Source organism: Bactrocera tryoni, chromosome 5 (genome assembly GCF_016617805.1).
Source record: "Bactrocera tryoni isolate S06 chromosome 5, CSIRO_BtryS06_freeze2, whole genome shotgun sequence".
In the NCBI taxonomy this organism is placed as follows: domain Eukaryota; kingdom Metazoa; phylum Arthropoda; class Insecta; order Diptera; family Tephritidae; genus Bactrocera; species Bactrocera tryoni.
Genome location: NC_052503.1, coordinates 16,731,509 through 16,753,065, shown reverse-complemented (window position 1 = coordinate 16,753,065; position 21,557 = coordinate 16,731,509). Strand labels below are relative to the sequence as shown.

Sequence of the window (21,557 nt, the reverse complement as noted above, 5' to 3'; positions counted from 1 at the left end):
TAAAATATATTGTTTTTTTTATTATTTTAACTTAGAAAGCGAAAAGTAATAATTAAAATTTAATTTTGTATTTTTATTAATTTTATATACATTTTTAATTATTGCGTTCATTTAAACATTAAAATTTGAAAATATTTGCCTACATTTTAATTAAACTTAAAAACATTTCTATTGAAATTTTCATGAATCACTAAGGCACTTAACGAAACACTCAAAATTACAACCAAAAACAAATGTACATAGATCACCACAAAGTTGACCATGCCTAAATGGGTACGCATGATGAGAAGAGATCACTTGACTTTTTAAGTGTTGATCTCAAGAGTTTGCCATTTTACGTTGCTTTTTCGATTACACAACACCATATAGAGACAAGTAAGCAAGCAAATAAATCGAAATGCCAAACAAGATGAGTGACAGTTGAGTGGTTAACGGAAAAAATTACAAAAAGTGGGCCTCAAAAGTGTGTATTATATACTAGATATGTAAGTATGTATGTGTATGTGAAAAGCTAGCTTAAAAGTACATCCATTTCTTATAATTACCGTTAACACATTTTTTTATACAATTTCAAAGCAAAGTAAATTGTTTTCATTCGTATTTTTTACAATTTATTAGGCTTTTCAATGAGCAGCCTACGCCAGTCATCTTTTGAATGAGTTACTTTTTGGGTAATAGTAGAAAAGTACTATTGACGCATTCGGCATTCGTTCCATCAGCTCAATTATGAGTTTTTTTCTAAATTTATCTTATGTCAATTGTCACTTTTTGCTACTCAGCGTGGAGAAGCCGTTGACACTTCAATATTTACGTTGTCGAATTTTTCAATTTATTTTGTGATTGGTTTTTGGCCATTTCATGACAATTATTTTATTCTGCCTATTCTTCTATTGAAAATTAGGTGAAATATCAATAAACTCGGAGTGAAGTGTTTTTGACGTTGTTATAGAAAAAATAATTGATTTTTTATGCATGCCATTTTCGGTTGAAAGTTGTGAATAATTATAGCAATATACCCATCAGAGACATTTTTGATTTAATTATACAAATTTAATATAATTAAACTGCATTAACGGTAAAATTTACTTTAAAACCAGAAAACACGTTACACCGCAGTTGTTATACCCTTCACGAATAAAAAAGACCTTGATTCTGATCGATCAGTTTGTACGTGAGTAGTACGTGCACAGAACTTTAGATCGATATCTTAAAATCTGAAGTATAATTATCGAATGGATTATCACACTAGTCCAAAAAGCTTGACATAACTGGAAGTTCCTTGGCAAAAATGATATAGTCTAATAAGAACCAGCATTTTTTTTTATTAATTTATTCAAAAATTATACTTATCAAATTTAAAAAAAAAAAAATTAATTTGGTTTACTTATCATTTTATTTTACTATTCGACAAAAATACAAAAAATTTATCTAAAAAAAATTATAATATTTATTTGTAGAAAATAAAATAATTTAAACAGAATGTAGTACTGAATTTATTTTGTAAATTTAATTGAATCAAATTTTACAACCAGGTGGCAACACTACTCAGGTACGAATTGCATAGCAATCTTTCGCAAGTCATTTGGTGATCAGATATAATATTCCTTTCATTTTAACAATTAAATTTAAACAAATACTTAAAACAGGTTGCAGCACTTCACAGATATAACTTCGGTAGAACAAACAAGTTTGTTCAATTTTTGGCACAAACTTTAAACCTAAGTTTATTTTATTAATTAAATTTAAAAAAAATGATCAAATATTTTATTCTATTAATTTAGTTTAATAAATAATTAAATAGGTGGCAACATTTCACTAGTACAACTTTGATAGAAATCTTTCGCAAGTTTGTTAAATTTGATGCCCCAATACAAGATTACGTTTATGCCATTAATTCATTTTAATAAAAAAAATCAAACAGGTGGCAACGCTTGCACAAAAAATTTCAACTGGAAGCTGTCAAATCCCTAATTTCTTCATCCTTTTTTTTATAGCTTTTTTGACAAAAAATTTCTAAACAGATGGCAACCTTCAACTTCAAAAATCAAAGTATTTCGAGAAGGGCTTTTGCAAATGTGAATAGAAAAAGCTGGAATCGAATTTTTCAAATTAAGCTGTGTAAAATTAAGTTTTAAATTTATCTTTCAATGGAAATTTTACTTTTCCCCAGCCAGCAGAATAATTTTAAAGCCTTTCTGAAGCTTCAATAGGTTCTCTACATACACATACCTAGAATGCCACATAGAATAATTGGCAAAGCAACAACAAAGAATACGCGAAAAAATGCCGTTCACCTTCAATTCCGCTGCACATAACAACCTAAAACGGTTTTTTTTTTATTTTTCATACTAAGCAATTGAATTAGTTTTGTTGTTTTTACGCTGCTGTATCAATGTGGCAGCATGTTGCCACATTGTTGCCTCGTTTGCTTTCATAGTTCCAGCAGCTGTTTTAGCTTTGGTCACTGCTTATTTGATTTGCTTTTTGTTTTTGCAACTTTTTTTCACATTTTCGGAAACAACATAGCAACAAAAAGAACAACAATAAAATATACATGTACAAAAGTACCGTTAGAAACATTATTGTATTGCAACTAGTATGTGCTTGTGTGTACTTTTACCTCACCACTTTTCGTTGGTGTGCCATGGAAAAGTCATTGCAGTTCGTTGTGTTTGAAGGAGAAATTGTACGCACCTTCTTTTACGCCTCTCGTCGGTTCCTCGGACTTTCCAAAGCTACAAACACAGCCACAAACTAGCAAAGTCACTTTGTACCATTTCTTAACGGTTTTTTACTATTTGCAATGTGAACGATTTCGTTATTTGTTTAAGTAGGTAAAGGCAACGGTTTTTCTAAATTCAAACGTGCTTTTGTTGCTGCTGTTTTTGGTTTTTATACTCGGCGCTTTTACTCACGTAATTGGTTTAATTTGGTTTTGTGCGTACAAACTGATTGACTTTTAAGTGTACGGCCATGCATGCGGCAAGTAGCGGCGGCACGGTGTCGCCAGTCCAATTGGCATGACGTTGCACATTCAAAGTTGCCGATTGAATTTCTATTTTTTTCGCTTTTTAGAATGTGCATTTTTGTTGTGAAATAAAGCGCTATGTGAAATGCTTGCTACAGCGTGTGATCCTGACCTAATTGTGTATTAGGTAATGACATTACCGCACAAAAGCATCAAATTGACATAATAAAATGTGGTAAGAGGCTGCGGTAGACTTCAGAGATAAATTTTCTGTGAACTGAGGAGTTGAACGTTATACATTTTTAGGCTAGAACGAACAGTTTTGAACACCGGTATTAAAGATTTCTACTTGTAGTCTCTTTGTAATGCTTGTAAATAGTCGTGTTGGCATCAGATATATAGCAGAGGACCATAAGCTCCCTTACGAATCGACTCAACACTTTTTAAGTTAACGTTTTGGCTAGAGAGATAGATAGGTAGATTTAATTGAGGCATGCACCGCGACCTAAGGTCTATTGTGCCCTCCCCTCAGTCAAAGTGGATCACATAGGTCCAGCAAGCTGATAAACTCCAGTATCCAGCTGGTTGCTATTGAGGCATTGTGATCCCTATTCGGAAACATAGATCTAAGGGTTTCTAACCTGCATCTACAGACTGCTGAGCAGTCTACCAAAAGGTGCTATAGAGTTTCCAAGAGTTAGCACAGTGGGCTATACCCATGTTAGATAGGTAGATAGACGAAATTTGTCCCTTAGAAGGTTGATTACACTTTTAAACCTCGTGAGGTTGTAACTACCCGTTAACAGCTATGCCTGTCGCATGCCTGTGAGTTTTTGACAATACCTTTTCCTGCCCACTCTCTCGTCCTTGCGGAGCAACTCCTTTATGGTATGGGGGCCGACTGCATTGCAGCTTTCCAGTCTCACCATCCAGAAGGCACCTGCCGAGCAGGCAAGCTCATCTGTCATCACCCAGTTCATTACCGGCTGCATCCTTATGACCAGGCACTAAGATCAGTTGCCCTCGGATGCGAGCTAATAGGTTGTTCAGCTGTTCTTTAAACTCTTGCATAAATAACGATTTAGTCTCTTAGCTTAAATCGTTGCGAGTGCCACATGTCTATCGCTGGGTATGGCGATATTTTCATTGCAACAGTTGTGTTGGGGGTTTATCTCTATACACTGACTTATAACAAAGACTTGGAAAATATTCAGAAAACGCCGCATAGGTATGGAAAGTTTGGTACGCAGTTCTGTGACATCTGCACCAATATCTTCCGAAGTTTTCGATCCGTCAATGTACCACTTAATAGTGCTTTCCTTCAGCAGTAGGTAAAGTGTGGAGTTACTCCATTCAACCTAACAGCGGAGGTTAACTTTAAACTTCCTTGTGAAGTTTACCCTTTCGGTAATGCTATCCATCGGTAGAAGATCCATTAGTATTTCATAAGACCTTCGCTTGCTGGGACAAGATTACCTTCCCTCTACCATACCCGTTTGCTGTCATTTGAAGCATAGTATGTATGTATAACTGTTTGTATTATCACAAGCTGAAGCGGTGTGAGTTCGAACCGGATGCACAGTCACAAGCAAGCCTTTGAAGTTTTGATAGTTGTAGCCCCACCAAAATCTGCAATGCTTTCAAAGCCCGAGCTACCGTTTCAAATGTAACGATAGGTCCACATTCATGTTGGCCATCCAGCTTGTATTTGGGTCTGAAGCGTATCAATGCTAGACTCGTACCAAAATAACTTATACATTCATAAAGGACATTATTGATGCTGACAAGACTTGGGTTTATGAATATGACGTGGAAACTGTCCAAAATTCTAGAAGGGTAATCCAAAAATGAGCCGAAACAGAAAAAACAAAAATTCGCTAAAGGCACTGGAGGCCATACCAGCCGATGCTTATAGCAAGTCTTTGGAAAATTGGTTGCATCGTTGGCATGCTTGTACTGGCTGCAATTTTGAAGACGATAATACAGATTTGTATTAAAATACGTGAAAAAGTATTTTTTTTTAGTCCGCGCAAAATTTGGTCCGATGGTATTCTACTAATCACCCGATAAACAGTTAATTTTCAAAGCATTGTCATATTCGGTTCAACTCGGTTAGGTATGGGACGAATCTTGCGCTAGACCTACAAGAACATTTGTTATACTCTTTCGACGCTTTATGCAAATTTGAAAAGCAAGATCGGTCTTGAGATCGAGAATATTTCAGAATTATAGCCATTCGAAACCAATACTGTAAGAATTAATCCAATAACTTTTGGCTCAGCTCGGATTGCTATAGTACGAATCATGCTCCAGATATACAAGAATTGATATAGCAATATCAGTCTTGAGTGCGACGATATTTGAGCAGTATATCCATTCCAAAACAAAATTCTAAAATATTTAGTTCAAATAATTTCTTTGCTTTGTTCAAAAAAACTTTAGTGATAGTGTTATAGACCTTCATGAAGGGTATATTGGAAAGCAAGAAATCCTTACCGTTTAAGCAATTTTATTTCGTAATTTCAATACCAGAGTAGTACATGTGTATTATTTAAACAAAATACCCAGAAAACAATTTTTTATATAAACTTCTAACCTCAAAATTTGGTATTCTACAGCTAAGCTTCGCGCAAATCGCCAAAACCAAGCTCAAACCAACGCTGAAGTGTTGCGCATAAATTTATGGCTGACAAGTTCATTGGATATACCAGAAAATAACATAAAATAGGTGAATAAGACAACGAACTGACACATAACATAGTGTCTACAAGTGTAAGCATATTTATGAAAGCCATAAAGGCATGTAAAGAACACTCTTCTTACGACCATGTAATACATTGGTAGGTGCATAAATGTTGTCACAACAACAAAAGCACAAAAAGGCGGACAATATGTGTTATCAACGGTTGTTTATTACAGCATTCTAGAATGTTTCTGCTTTTTGAAAATTTAAAATTAGTTTCGATAATTCTTTAGAGCTTTTTCTACTCATAAGCTTGCCACAAACAAGCTTTACTGATCGCTTATCAACAACCTCAAATTGCATTATAAATTGCCGCATTAAGTCGAGCGGAGAAGAAGAGGCTTAGTGCCTTATAAAATGCATATTCATTCTTTTTTTACTTTAGTTTTTTGGTTCACATTCGCTACTTAAGGCTTTCATGTTTGTTTGCCGCTGCCCACTTTGTATCAACAACATTTCCTTTGCTACAGTTGTAATTCTCATAATTCTCAAATTTATATTCTTGTGGCAGGTGATATCGCCGACTAGGAAGAAATATGTATTCTTCCATGTCTTTGATGTAACCTTTCTATTTGCATTGTTTACACGCTTTACCGGCTTACGCTTGCTGCAAAACAACAACAAATGCATGAAAACAAAAACAAGCCGCAGTGTTTCTTGCCCAAAAGTTTCTTATAGAACACACCTAACTTTTTCAAAACTATTCTGAAATCAATGTGGACCCCTGCTGGCACAGGTTTTTTCTCTCATCTTCACTTTAGGTCTCGCTTGCGGCTCTTGACCATATGCTAATGAGTTAGAATAAGCCAGCACACTTGTTCATTTCTGTTGACCACCGCTTACAATTACCGTTACCGCAACACTCCAACTTAGACTCAGTGGGATGCTGAGTTGTCTGAGACGCCTGTAACAGCATATAAGGTAGTGAGCCGCTATGTAAACAACTGCTCTCTCTCTTAATCCAAACTAACATTTCGACTATGTGATTATTGGTGATTACTATTTTCTTTTTGTATAATTCAAATTCTAGCGCTAGCGGCTAGAATGAGGTCAAGTTATATTCTTAATGCATTTTGTGTTGTTAAGTGTTGCTCATTTACTCGTATCTTTGGGCTAATATCACCATATCCGCTCTTTCAATATGTAATAACCGTTTTGTGGACGATATTACTTTTATATTTGTTGATAATATTAAAATTGTATTTGGTTAAGAGAAGCTTAAAAATAATAATAAAAACTTTTTTATTTTAAAAAGTTTTTTTTTCTGTTGTATAAATTTAGTGTTATTAGTCTAGATAAAATTTTATAGTGGCGTAATTCTAAAGTCTTCAGTGACAATTGACATTTGATGAACAAAGTCTCATAACACTGTTGCTTTTTGGTCGGTTGTCTATTTTAGAAGAGGTCATATAAGCCTTTAAGTCTGTTTTGAACAACTACCAACTACAAAAAACCGTTAGAATAGTCTATATGTTAGTTTTTTAAGCGTAATCATCAGCATAGCTCAACATTAGATCCCATAAACATCCATTTTCACTAAAAAAAGTTTCCCACGATGTAGTCATTTTGACGATTGCGTAGAAAATAAAGCGACTTCAACAAACCTCTTACAAAAGACGTAAACTTTACCCCTCCTTGCAATCATTTGCTTTTTTTCTATGATAAAAATCACGCGAAATTTATGTTTTACAACAAAAAAGTCTATGAAACAGAACTAACTAGTTGGCAGTACACTTGTTGGCTTAGTCACAGGTGAGAACTTACTGGCAGCAGGTGCGAGCCGCAAGGTCATTCTTAGGTTAGGTTAGTCTGTTAGTCTATTGAGCCACGCATATACCACTTTTAGTCCTTAGAGATTCCAGATGGAGTTCAGTTACTAGGTCCATGAGGAGTAGTCATGCCTAAGTATGCCTGAGCATGACGCTAGTTTCAACAGACTCTGCGACCTCACTATCGATACCTCTTCTAGCGTATCAAACCGTGGGGACCCCAGATACTTACAGAGTAGTTTTGCTGGGACTACACAAGAGATACTACACAAGTACACAAGAGATACTCCACTCCTGCAGTCGTCTCGATCTGTTAGTTTCATTCTGTGGGCGTGTGTCGCCACCTCCGGCATCATTTACGATGACACATGTAGAAAATACAGTGCAGTAGGCATGAGAAAGACGTGTATTCCAAGCTCTGCTTATGTCCAGCATTCTCTAGAACTAGGCTTAGAACATCGCTTAGGAACTTCACAGTTCCAGCGACTGGATGAAGTATCAGAAACAGATACTAAGTCTCTATTTAACGTCACAAAAAGCGTTCACAAAATGAGGACACAACGTAAACTTCGGTTGGTATTAATACAACTGATAGTACAAAGGACCTGTAGGTCTATGTATCGCTTAACAGTTAGTCAGTGTAACCTAACCTAACCTAACATAACCAACTAACTTAAAGCTATAAAAAAAATCAACTTTACCAATATCTAGATCAGCCATTTTCTTTTACCTAAAGTATAGTCCCAAGAGAGAAAGATATAAGGAAAGCTGGTAGTGTCAAACCGTCACCCAATTTGAGGTAGTCCTCTGGTAACATGATTTGCAACCAAAATGGTTGGATTAACATCAAGGACTATAATCATATCATATACTGTTTCTAGACCACTTACCACTAAAAGAATCGAAGGTTCGAAACTCTATTTATGAAACTAGTTTTCCAGCGTTCTATTGAGAGAATATTTCCGTGAACTGCTAATTTCACGTTTTGTGCTGGTCGATTAGCCACCAAAATCGTATGATAACACAACGTTAGACTTTTTTCTGTGGGAATATATAAAGTCTAAAGTCTATGCGAACAATCCCGCTTCGATTCAGGTCTTGGAGCAAAACATCACGCGTGTCATTCGCCAGTTACCAGTCTAAATGTTCGAACGAGTCATCGAACATTGGACTCAACGAATGGACCATTTGAGACATAGCCACGGCCAACATTTGAAAGAGATAATCTTCAGAAATTAAATGCCAAAGAATGTTCTTTCGAATGATAATAAAGATTCTCCTTTAAAAAAGTAGGGAACCTCGAAATGGATCAACCTTTTTAAGGACATTTAAATGAAGCTTTCAACACATCAATTTTACCATCCTTTCAGCACAAAAAAATATCGATTTTCAACAAAAAAAAAGTCAACTCGTGTGCTGGTAATTATTTGCGTCGAACTCAGTCAATGAACTGCGTCACCCACAAGTGCCAAGTAACACAAATTGTTGTTGGTATTTTTTTTATTTGTTATAAGTATTCGTACTTATATACTTATATGTATGTGGATTTAACTACTGGCACATTTGGCAAACGCGCAAATACATTAAGGCTGCACGATCCATATAAAATATATACTAAGTATATATAATGTACATCCATACTATACATATGTATATGCATGTATAAATTGAAACAGACAGCACATTTTGTAAAGATGGATAGAAAACACATTTGAGAAACACATTTCGGTTTCGAAAATAGACAATATTGAATTGGACAGTAAGAAAATATCGAATAAATAGGCAACGAGATAAAGACGAATTACGCACGAGTCGCAGGTAATAAATGCAAAACAGCTGTTCACTTATTTTTTTGAGATTTTTTCTGCTTTACGGCTGCTGAAACAAGTCAATCACGCTTTTCAAATAGAAATTTACGCATTAAAATGCAAAAAGTCGCCGACATGTCGCACAAATACCGTTACACGGTTAGGCAAATGACAACAAAGAAAAGGTTGTACAGTATCTGGGTGCCTACGTGAAGGAGGACTTGCTTTTTAGTGCATGCAAGTACTTTTTCATGCGGGTATACTAATTACATATATACCCATATGTACATACATATCAATGTACGAGTACTGCTACGCACAGTGACTTTGATAAGTCCAAGTTGGCTAATGATAAAATTAGCTATGAAAGCGCACGCAAAAACGCCCAAAAGCAATTAACTGAAAAACAATCCAATGACACCTCAAAACAAAACTAACAAAAACTACAAAATAGACGCTAACAACAGCTTGAAACACGTTAAATAAATAATTAAATCTAACGTGTGTACGATATGTGTATATACCCTTATACATATGTACATAGGTATGTGTACACAAATCAAATTAACCTAAATAGCTGCACATGCGCCTATCATAGAGGCACCGTTGGGCATAAATATTTGTGCATGAAAATATAAGAAAAAGTTTGTACCGTGCTAAGAAATGTCACCTAAGGTAATTTCTCTTTTGCGGAAAGTCATAACTTGGACTTATGTACATAAGTACATAGTACATGCCTATAAAAGACACAATTTTCATGACTCGCCTTCACGTGTAATGAGAAACATTGTATTTTTTTACTTCCGAGATTGGATATTTTTACTGAAGTTGTTGCTATTTACGTTGTAGCGTTTCCTACTTTAATAATTACATATTTTCAATACCACAATAACCCTAAAATAATCGGGATTCCGAATCAAAGTTTCGGGATTAGAAAAAATTTACTTCCGAGATTGAAAATTTCTATGTGTGTTTTTAACTATAAAAATTATTAAGTCCCGAAATATCCGAAAATATTCGGGATTCCAAATCGAAGTTTCGGGATTAGAAGAACAAAAAATTTCGAGATTGGAAATTTCTAGTGTGTGTTTTTAACTACAAAAATTATTAAGTCTCCAAATATCCCGAAAATATTCAAGATCCCAAAATCAATGTTTCGGGATTAGAAAAAAAAAAGTTCGTGATTGGAAATTTCTGATTACGTATTTTCTTTTAGCGTACTAAAACGCTGTATGCTGGTGATTTTTTATTTGAAAAATCATTAAATTCCGAAATATTCCGAAAATACTCCTGGTGTCGATGTCTCGGGATTGGAATAAATTTGCTTCCGAAATTTTAAGTTTCTACTGAATTGTTTGCGTTGCAAAATGTATTTTTTACTTTGAATAATATTTTAATCCCGAAATGTATCGAAAATATTCGGGGTCCCAAATTCAATGTTTCGGGACTAGAAAAAAATTGCTTTCGAGATTGGAAATTTAAAAGGAAGTATTTTCTATTAGCGTGGCAATAACTGTTTGTTACTTTTAAAAGTTATTAAATCCCGAAATATCCCGAAAATATACGTAGTCCTCAAATCGATGTCTCGGTATTATAATATATTTGCTTCCGAGTTTGGAAATTACTATAGAATTACTTTCTATTATCGTTGCAGTATGTGTTTTTTACTTTCAATAATTATTATATCCCGAAATATCCCGGAAATAGTCGCGTTACCGAAATCGATGTTTCGGGATTGCTTTCGAGTTTGGAAATTTCTATAAAAAATTTGAATTAGCGTTTTTTCTCTGTATAATATAGTTGTGAAAATATTTGATTTTCCAAAGTCGACATTTCGGGATTAAAAAAAAATGTTCAAGAGATTGGAAATAATTTTCTATTAAATCCAGAAATGTCCAGAAAATAGTCGCGATACCGAAGTCGATGTTTCGGGTAATGCTTCCGAGATTTGAAATTTCGATTGAAATGTTTTATATTTGCTGTTTTTACCGGATGATATGTATATGTAGTTGTGAAATCCCAAAAAAGGTTTGGTGCCCCGATGTCGACGTTTGAGAATGAGCAAGGAAATTCTCAGTAACAAATACAGGGTTTTGAAATATTAATTCGTACAAGCGACGGTCATCGTTTCTACCTTATACCTCATCTACAAGTCATTTCCTTCGAAATATGACTCCTTTGCATAAGCGAGCCATTTTTGTAGAGCTCAGTAGGGATTCTTTATTTTTTTGGGGAAATTTCTGTTTGAGGTACATTTCTTGAATCTTTCAAAGTAGTCACGGTGAACAAGAACAGGTCAAATTTAAAATGTATATATGTACATACTAAAAATTATATGTATGTTGAAGTTATCACCCGATAGCCGAACTTATCGGTTTCATTCAATACTCTTTGGTCTATTCGTTCGTAGAGGTGAATATAGTTTTTGAATATACTAAACACATTGTTGTCAAAAAAGTGGTTTTGAAGTCCGTTGTATTGAGAGGAAGAATTGTGGAACAGAGCTGATACCAAATTTCTTACAACCTTCGATTTTGAACACATTTTTGAAGCGGACTACCAAAGAATTTGAAGATAGTATAATCGAAAACTTGAAGAGACCAAAACAGGTTCAGGTTTCAGGTTTAACAGAGAACAAAAATAACAGTGGTTTGAAGTCTCGCGTTTAAAGCAAATATTCAACACTTCAAACCTCAGTCAAGAGGTTGAAGAAACGTAGAAACTTTTGATTTAAACATTTCACAAATTTCTAATTTGAAAAATGAAAAATTCATAATCAAATAATAGTAAAAAAATACTTGGCTTACAAACAATACCGAATTGTGCAAAATTTTCAAAATTTGTTTACAAAATATTCGTGTTATGAGTTTGCGCAAATAAGTGTGCTGAGACTTGAGGAAAACAAACAGTGGATCTAAAGACAAATCAAATTTTCATTAAATTAACTGTGTCAATACTGAAAAGAATTGTTTGCAAACAACATGAAGATACCATTCCTCAGCAGCTCTGCGCCCAAAGGTAGGCAAAGTGTTATTTGTTTTTGAAATTTTCGAAACTTAACTGTGGCAACAAGCAGAACTGTCAAACTGCGAAGCGCTGTAACTTGTGCTTAAAATAAAATTAGAGATGTATGTATTTGTAAAATAACGGGAATCTTTAGTTTATAATATAACTAGAAGCTAGTTACTGAACCAACTTCTAGGTTTTCTGACCAAAGTAATATATATATATATATGTATATTGACATGTTTAAAATACAATGCTCATAAGTACATACTTCATATCTTGCTTGTTGCCACAGAACTGCTTAACGAGGAAGATATCGGTACGTGTGGTTGTTGTTCACTTGCAGAGCCCGAACCCATATCATACGCATCGGAGTTTCGCGACTTTCTGCAAAACAATGCGCCACTGGATTTCGAGACGAAAATGGCGCGTGCACGTCCATTTATATTCGCTAGTTTTATAGCGTGGCCCGCTTATTGGCTTTATAGAGGCATGGATTGGAGCAATCGAGCGCATCTGGAGCGCTCGCTTGTCACTTACATCAATCGGGTGAGCGTTAGAAATGGGAGTAGAAAGAATCACGGTTGCATTTTTAACGAAAACATTTTTTCTCTTCTCCACTACAGACCTTTCACCACGCAAAGCTCATGCAATTCACCATACTCGGTGTGGGTCTCATGTTTGCGGTGTACGAGGAGAGTCCACTACTGCTTAAGGTCAATAATATGCTGCAAGGCTTCGACGAAGAGGACTACCGTGCTAAAAACACCGTTGTAGATTGAGTTAACGGAGAGCGGACGAGATATTAACGAATGAGATTTAAGAGTTCTGGTATAAAGGGCAACTTAAAATATGACAATCTGCAGAAAATGTCGTATAGAAGATGCGTTCAATCAAAATTATCAAAATTATTTTCTTACTTAAAAACTCGTAAGAGCAAAACCACTGTAGTTTCCGGCATTGAAGGTGGTTGTGGCAAACACTTTACATTTGTGATAGCTCACTTTTGACATTTGTTCAATAAAATCTTAAAAATATATATTGAAATTTTTTGGTTCCAAAATTCGAAAACAAATTTTTGTATTTTCTTCAAGCCTTTGTAGAGCTGTAAAATTGCATTTTCAAATTATGGTGTTAACAATTGCGCGTGCGTAACTGCATATTTGAGATTGAGAGGACGAGCGCTGAGTACGCCGAGTTGTGTGTGAAAAATCTAGCATAGAAAACTAAAAATTTATATAAAATCCCGTGCTTCGAGTAGAACCGAAACTTTTTACGAAACCTAGTATTTCTTAGGCAACGTGCTACCAGCAAAATGTCGCTATTGAAAAATCTCTTCCAGAGTAAGACCGCCCAACCGGCTTACAGCGAGAATGGTGTGTTAACTTGAAAATAAAAGCACAGAAATTGTAAGTAAACATTATCTTCCCATCTTCTCAACAACACAGTGCCACGTGAAGTCAACATGGGTGAGGAGGTGCGTCGCTTGATGCACAGGCAAGATATTGAAGCGGCTATGGAGTCTGCGAAGCCTTTCCTACTGACTGCCGCGCTAGCTTGGCCCACAGTTTGGCTGTATCGCGGTTTCGAATGGCATACAAAACGGGGTAAGGAGACGCTGCCGCTCTATATAAGAAAGGTGGGTCTCAAAATAGCAGTTGAACAGGAAGGTTGACCTTCAATATTCTTTTCTATATTTTGCAGACCTTTTTTGCCGCTAAAATTACACAGCTCTCGGTGCTTCTACTTGGTCTAGTTTATGCTATCGGCAGTACACAGCCACGTCACTTTTAATTTGACTCTTATTTTCTAAAATACGGAACGAAAAGTCGGATAAGATGCTCAAACCAAAAGCAGGGTCTAAAATTAAAAAATGCTGCTTGTGTTCGTCTTCGTGTTACGAAAATGTCATCCACAAAAATCGATAAAAAATAATTACAATTTATATAGTATCGAGTTAGACAAATAATTGTAGAAAAAATCGAAAATGAACAGCTGAAGCATATGTAGAAGAAATAATTGTAACAAACCAACCAAGAAATTATTAAAGCAGAGCTGAAAAGTTCAAATTCCAATATAAGCTATTTTGAAAATTTATTTCTGAGTGTTGAAGAAAAAATTCTTTACTGGAAGATATTGTTGATAAATAAAACTGATCTTAGTGCTTCTTTTCGCAGCCAACTTCCTGCTTAACCGCTTTATCGTCACATATTTGAACAGCTCATACAGCAGTCAAAAATCTGTAAATCATTTTCGAAGCGTATTGTTTCTGTAGACGAAAAGTGGGTTATTTACCAGAATGTAAAGTACAAGAGATCATGGTCTGAAAGCGAGGAATCAGATCGAAACACCTTTGAATGCCGCTAGTCATCATAAAAGTTACGTTGTCTGTTTGGTAACCTTCCAAAGGGAAAGTACCTTTTGAGCTTTTGTTCGACAATATCACGATTAATTATGAGGTGCATTATGATCAGCTGGACAAATTGAGTCATACACTCAATCAGAAGAGACCAGAATTGATCAATAGAAAAGATGTAGTGTTGCACCAAGACAATGCGAAACCTCATACAAGTTTTATGACTCGCCAAATTCGCCAGACTTAGTACCTACGGACTATTGCTTCTTTCGGTCTCTACCAAACTTTTTGGATGGTGGAACATTCAACCCAAATCAGCACCGAAAGATGACAAAAGGTATTACATCGAAATGGAGAATATACATATGTATATATTTTCAGTATATTATTTCAAATTCAAATTCTATATTCTGAAAAAAACACCCTTTTTAAAAATTCATAATAACTACTTTATCATTACTTTTCTGTAAATCACTTCCATTTGAATTTACATATATGTATGTATGTATAATTCAATTTCTTTGACCCACATATTTTGCTCGTCAGTGTAATTTAAGTGCTAATTAACACCCTTTCTTTGCAACCATTTCTTTCTTTACAATTTATTTCAAGGTCGCATTCCTCCAGTGCCGTCAAAATTGTGCTCATTTCGCTAGTGAAATTTTAAATATTTATGTACATACTCAAGTCTCTTGTGGAATTTTTTTACGACATTGCATATGAAATGCAAAAACAAAACAAAAAACTTTTAAGACAGATAAATTGCAGGAAAATTTATCTTGTAAAATTTAAAGTGTTGTAAAAAATTCACTTAAAAATTTACTTTTAGTTGTTGAGGATTTTGTGTTATTTTTAAATGTCATTGACACGAAGCACAACACTTGTCACTGTCGCTGTTGGAGCGCTGTAAAGAAATGGGCGACGAAATACACTTTTTTTATAGACACACATATGTACATATGTACATAGCGCGAACATACTGACGAACATGTGTTTGGATGTGTATACAGAGACAAAAATTTGTACTCATTAATAATTTTATGTCACAATATTGTGATTATTGTAATTTATGTTGAGTTTAGAAATTTCATGAAATTAAAAATTTTGAATTTTTTATGCCACTATTTATAATATATGTACATATATTAAATGTTAAAACAATTTCTTATTATAAAGAAAAATTAAAAAATATATTTTAAAACTAAAAATTTAAAATAAGAAACACAAATATTTTAAAGAAATGTTTAGCATTTAAAATAGAAAAAAAAAAACAAAAGAAATATATATAATTTAAAAAATATATAAAAATTTAAAATACAAAAATAATCAGCATGAAATTTTTTAATTATAAAAGCAATTTAAAAAATTAAAAATTATAAAAATTTAAAATAAAAATAAAGAATAATTAAAGAAAATTAAAAAAATACATGAAATTTTTTTAATATTAAAATCAATTAAAGAAAATTAATTTTTATTAAGGTATTTAAGTAAAAATAAAAAACAATTTTTAAATTAAAAACAAAAATTAAAATATAATAACAAGATTAAAAAAAATAAAAAAATATAAAATAGAGAAAAAATATAAAGATAAAAAATTAAAAAAAAATTTATTAAAAGCAATTTAAAATAATTTAAAATTTAAAAGACAAAAAGTTTTAATAAAATAAATAAATTTAAAATTAAAAATGATAAATATATTTTTAAAATTGAAAAATTAAATTTTTAGAAAGTAAGAAACAAAAATATTTAGAAAAAAATTAAAATAAAAAAAAAATTTAAATTAAACATATTAAAAAAGAAAAAAAATAAATAAATAATGTAAAAAATATTTAAAAAATTTAAAATACAAAATAAAAAATCATTACAAAAATATAATTATAAAAAGTTTTAATTATTATGAATAATTTAAAAAAAAATTAGAAAATAAAAAAAGTATTTACATTTTAAAAGTAAAAACACAAAAACAAATTTTTAAATTAAAAACAAAAACAAAAATATACACAAAATTAAGAAAAAATAAAATAAATATTATATATAAAATATATAAAAAAAATTAAAACTAAAAAAAAAAGTTTTTAAATGTAATAAACAAATTTAACCTATTCATGCCCATTCTCGCTTCATTCTAAAACCAAGTGATCAAAATGAATTAAAGAAAAAAATATGAAAATAAATAGATAATTAAAAATAATGAAAAAGTGAAGAGTTGTTCAGAATAATTTTATAAAGTTGCCTGTATTTAAAAACCTGTATCCAGCGAACCAGGGCGCCAAGGACTTGAAATTTTTATCATTTCATATTTGCATCAAAATACTTGATTCATTGCAGGATTTATTATTGCTACAACTCGTTTAACATTTCCCCAAATATTTTCAATTGAATGCAGTTTCAGTGCCTGCGCTGGCCAGGATATTAAATCTAAACTCTCTGATAAAAGCCACGACTTAGCTAGTTTGATCGTATGTTTGGGGTCGTTAACCTGTTCAAACGTAATGTGCTTTACATTTCCGTGATGAAAATGATAACATAACATCCTTCGTGCTTGATTCATGATCTATAATAAGTATGGTGCTATATATCAAATATGTAGGAGCAACAGCATAGTACGAAAAGCAAGCCCATAGCATAATGATTAGACCACCATGTTAAAAAACTTTGTTGATGTACCTGATATGATCTTATATGTTTGATAGTGGATGGACATATGCACTTCCTGGACCCTGTTCCTGCAAAAGTAAGCAATCTTGCTTTCATTGGTCCACGATACATTGCCCCATCGAACTTTATTCTTGCACTCACATATTTCTTCGTCAAAAGCGTTACTTTCGGGGTACTTGTTAACTATATTAGCAGAGATCTTCTAATTTAAGAAGCTGTTACTCTACTATTTTCATGAACACAACTGTATATTATCTTACTTAAAGCCCGTTAATAAGCGGTTGGACTTCAAATTCAGTCGACCCAACCGTTATTATCTCAATGCCAGCAATAATATTGATATACACGTTTGCATTACATTACAATACGGCACGATTATTATACACTTAGATAATGCAATTGCAGCTTGTCATGCATGTAATCGTGTACATATTGACAATAAAATTCACTTCCCTGCAATCGTTGAATGCGCATGCGCAAATGTATTTCAAGTAACGTTACAGTCGAATAAGCAATTGCTTGATGTAGCATAACAGTTTCATAGCTATTTGCATATGCATATACTCATATATATATAAATTGTTACTAAGGTAAAAATTAATTGCTGATAAGAGAAATATTGTTTATTTTTAGTAAAAGATATTTCCGTGCTACTCAAGTTTGCACCGGTTCAACTTGTTTTATGTACCAAGAGTTATGACCAGTAATAAAAATGTTCAAAAACGGTACTTCCAGAACGGAAATTTTGGAGAACAAACAGATGGTTTACACCAGATTCTCTACAACTTCTTATACATCTAGGAATAAACATATCTATCATATTTTGACAGAATCATATAATTCATAGATTATAAGATCTCTACTCTTCCAGCGAATGTCAAAAGAACGCTAAACACAGTTAAAATTTTATTTTCGATGTATCAATTATACAACGGCACTAGAGCGGAAGGACCACCTTGTAGATCTGGTAAAAATAACTGATTTTAGGTTGCTCACTTCGCTGGTTCAGCGACAGTTATTTTTCTATTTTCTTAAAGAATTACATGGCTAAGGTTATCAACTTAATGAAAGTTTTATTTTCAGTTGAAATTATGTTCTGAGAGAGGAAGTGCAAACTGTATTAAATTTTTAATACAATCCAAAGCTATTATATGGAATTTCCGGAAAAATATCTTAGTTTGATTCTCTAAACACTAATATTCTTCACAGCTGAATTTTTTATAACATAAAAGGGTATACAAAAATATTTATCTTGATTTTCATCAATCACTTTGTATGACAGCTACAAGGTGCGTCCCAAAGTAAACAAGACTTAAAAAAAAACAGAACAAATGGTTTTTTCGGCAAAATCAATTTATTTTATTCAAAATAATCTGCTTCAATACAGCTTTTTGCACGGTCCAAAAGCATGTCGAACGAGTGTTTTAGCTCGTTGGCCGGTATGGCCGCCAGTATGCTGGTGCAAGCCTTTTGAATGGCCTCTACGCCTGCATAACGCTTTCCTTTCATGGGCAAATGCATTTTTCCGAAAAGGAAGAAGTCGCACGGTGCCATATCAGGTGAATAAGGGGAGTGGTTAATGGTTAAAATGTGAGTTTTGGTAAAATAATTGTCCTTTGAGTGCTGGATTCTCAGCAATATTTGGTCGTCAGTCAATTTGTGCGGAACAAATCGTGCACGCACCTTTCGTAAGCCCAAATATTTGGCCAAAATACGATAAATCGATGTTTTGGAGATGTTCAATTCCATTTCCATGAATTTCAATGATGATTTTGGCTGATTTTTGTTGAATTCACGCACAGTTTCGATGGAATTTCCGTTGATCACGGATTTTGATTGGCCCACATGTTGATCGTCATTTATGTCCACTTGGAAAACGTTGAAACCACTCGTGCACCCTGCTACGGGATGGGCAATCATCGCCATAAACTTGTTTCATCAATTGAAACGTTTCGATAAAAATTTTGCCAATTCTAAAACAAAATTTAATGATGGCTCTTTGTTCGAAGCTCATTTTCGCACCGATAACACAAACATACTGACACTTATAACGCAATAACTTCACTTCCAATCGATGAAATGTCATGAAATTCTCACTGCACAATCGATAAAGATAGCTCCAGTCGACATATAGATGGCGCTACCAGGGGCGCTAGATTCAAAAAGTCCTGTTTACTTTGGAGCACACCTTGTATGATTTTGAGTTGAGAATATGTTCAGAGAGAGGAAGTGCAACCTCTAGATTTCTTAGCTTGATTCTCTAAACACTAATATCCTTCACAGCAGAATTTTTTATAACATAAAAGGGTATACAAAAATATTTATCTTGATTTTCATCAATTACTTTGTATGACAGCTATATGCTATAGTAGTTCGATCTGAACTATATCTTCGGAGGTTGTAGAACCGGTTTGCGAAATAATCTAGACCAACTTTCGAGAAGATATCTTGTCAAAAAAAAGTTTTCCATACAAACGCTTGTATTTGATCGATCACTATATATGCCAGCTATATTCTAAAGTGGTTCGATCTGAGCAATATCTTCGGAGATTGTAAACCTGGCTTCGACAATAAACGATGACTAATTTCCTGAAGATTTCTTGTCATATACAATTTTTTTCCATACAAGAACTTGATTTCGATCACCCAGTTTGTATGGCAGCTATATGCTATAATGGTCCGATATCGGCGATTCCGACTAATAACCATCTTCTAGGGGTAAAAAGAACATGTACAAAAATTCCGATCGATATCGCAAAAACTGAAGAACTAAATCGCATATGTATAGAGAGAACTTCTAAACTTATGGAAATTAGTGCATCAGACCTGCTAAAAATCCATATATTATACAAGCATTATATGAATACGAATTAAAATGTTTAAATTTTACGAATGTGCAACGATAACCACTGGCCCGGTGTGCCAAAAATCGTTGAGCCATGCAGCCGAACGCACTCGGCTATGCATTAGTTAATATCGGAACACGCAAACAAACAAACATGCAAATCGATAGGAAATTTGTTTAGCAAATAATTCACTTGCATAAATGAAAGAAAAACACGAACGCGGAATTTTACGGCGAGTGGCGGATTTGGCACGTAAAACGCGGCGAACGTGTGAAAGAAAGCCAGCGGGCAATTACAGATGCTTGCGTGTGTGTGTGTGTGGGAATAAAATGTGTAAACATTGCGTGGCTGCTTAAATTTGCTTATATAAATGCAAAGGTAAACAAAATTTTATTTCCACAATTTTTTGAGGGGGAATGCATGAGTTGGTATGAGTGTATAGGTGTGTACGAATGTAGGTATGTGTGTGTATGGCTCACCTGTATCAGATACATTTTGTATGATTATGATGTTTTCTCAGCAAAAATTTGCTAGTTGAAATTGTTTGTTGTTTTTGTTGTAATACTACACTGCTGCGCTGTTCAGCTTTGCGTGACTTTTTGTGAAATTAATTAATTTTGGTTTAAATTATTATTTTTTGGATTTTTTTTTAAATTTTTTTTGATTATTTTTTAACTTTTGCTTGTAATTCAGTATATTTTTCTTGTAATTTGGTTTATTTTTGTTATAATTTATTAATTTTTTGAATTTATTTTTTCAGTATTTTTTCGCTGTTGCTAATGTTGCAGCATGTGCATTCACGTTTGTTGCACGTTTGTAGCACGAATTGTGTGACACTTGTCGCCGGAAATATGCACATACATACGTTCAAACACAAAGTATATTATGCACAATAAATATGTATTTTTCAGCGCTAACTGACTTTACCAACAATCGCCAAAGTTAACACTTTGCACTGAAATCCCTTTGGCTTGTATTGATATTGCTTTTGTTGTTGCTGTTTTACTTATGGTCAATTATTGAGGGCAATGTTGCTGTGTTTTTATGCACAATTGTTGTTGTTGTTGTTGTTATTATTATTACACTTGCTTTATGCACTGCCTGTTGCGCTCTGAAATGCAAGCATGCCACACTGTTGTGGCACTTGTTGCAGTTGCAATTTGTTATTGTTGTTGTTGTTTTCGTTGTAATGCAATTGTTTTGCTTATATTTTCACAGTTTATTTGCTTTGCAGCGCATTCAATTGCAATTATCGCGTTTGTGTTGCATGCAACTTTGGCGTTTTCTTCGTTGTTGCATAAAAAATTATTAACTTTTGTTGCGCTTTGTGCGCGGCATGGCCTGTTTGCCTTTTAGGTTTAAGTGTGCACTGATTTTAAGCACAGTTTCTCGCGCTGCAGTGT

At 33.7% G+C, this 21,557-nt stretch overlaps 3 protein-coding genes across 6 annotated transcripts in view; 2 read left to right on the top strand and 1 right to left on the bottom strand.

Annotated features, from left to right (window-relative positions):
* The window catches only part of LOC120776737, a 127,672-nt gene that overhangs the window by 58,266 nt on the left and 47,849 nt on the right, over positions 1 to 21,557 (bottom strand). The window contains exon 1 of one of the 3 annotated variants that reach the window (XM_040107667.1): positions 20,634 to 20,785. The exons of the other annotated variants lie outside the window; for them this stretch is intronic. Within the exon in view, the coding sequence (XP_039963601.1) occupies positions 20,634 to 20,648 (15 nt within the window). The 5' untranslated portion in view covers positions 20,649 to 20,785. Of the gene's footprint in view, positions 1 to 20,633; positions 20,786 to 21,557 lie in introns of those variants that run through there. 3 annotated transcript variants of the gene reach the window in all.
* Positions 12,077 to 13,278, top strand: LOC120776739. Of its 2 annotated transcripts, none has more exons than XM_040107673.1 (3): positions 12,077 to 12,306; positions 12,590 to 12,843; positions 12,921 to 13,278. In XM_040107673.1, the coding sequence occupies exons 1-3, from the start codon at positions 12,270 to 12,272 to the stop codon at positions 13,074 to 13,076; spliced, it is 447 nt and encodes a 148-aa protein (XP_039963607.1). In that variant the 5' UTR covers positions 12,077 to 12,269; the 3' UTR covers positions 13,077 to 13,278. The 2 variants fall into 2 exon arrangements, with proteins under 2 accessions (XP_039963607.1, XP_039963608.1); XM_040107674.1 differs by having other exon boundaries at positions 12,080 to 12,306; positions 12,641 to 12,843; positions 12,921 to 13,276.
* LOC120776740 lies at positions 13,362 to 14,344 on the top strand. Its single transcript, XM_040107675.1, has 3 exons — positions 13,362 to 13,670; positions 13,743 to 13,933; positions 13,999 to 14,344. The coding sequence occupies exons 1-3, from the start codon at positions 13,610 to 13,612 to the stop codon at positions 14,086 to 14,088; spliced, it is 342 nt and encodes a 113-aa protein (XP_039963609.1). The 5' UTR covers positions 13,362 to 13,609; the 3' UTR covers positions 14,089 to 14,344.

What these genes read in the sequence shown, in the direction of transcription:
- LOC120776739 (XM_040107673.1), top strand. Translation starts at nt 12,270, where the DNA reads ATGAAGATACCATTCCTCAGCAGCTCTGCGCCCAAAG. An exon ending in CAGCAGCTCTGCGCCCAAAG is followed by an intron (nt 12,307 to 12,589) that starts GTAGGCAAAGTG and finishes TTGTTGCCACAG; the next exon opens with AACTGCTTAACGAGGAAGAT. An exon ending in TTGTCACTTACATCAATCGG is followed by an intron (nt 12,844 to 12,920) that starts GTGAGCGTTAGA and finishes TCTCCACTACAG; the next exon opens with ACCTTTCACCACGCAAAGCT.
- LOC120776740 (XM_040107675.1), top strand. Translation starts at nt 13,610, where the DNA reads ATGTCGCTATTGAAAAATCTCTTCCAGAGTAAGACCGCCCAACCGGCT. An exon ending in ACCGGCTTACAGCGAGAATG is followed by an intron (nt 13,671 to 13,742) that starts GTGTGTTAACTT and finishes TCAACAACACAG; the next exon opens with TGCCACGTGAAGTCAACATG. An exon ending in TGCCGCTCTATATAAGAAAG is followed by an intron (nt 13,934 to 13,998) that starts GTGGGTCTCAAA and finishes TATATTTTGCAG; the next exon opens with ACCTTTTTTGCCGCTAAAAT.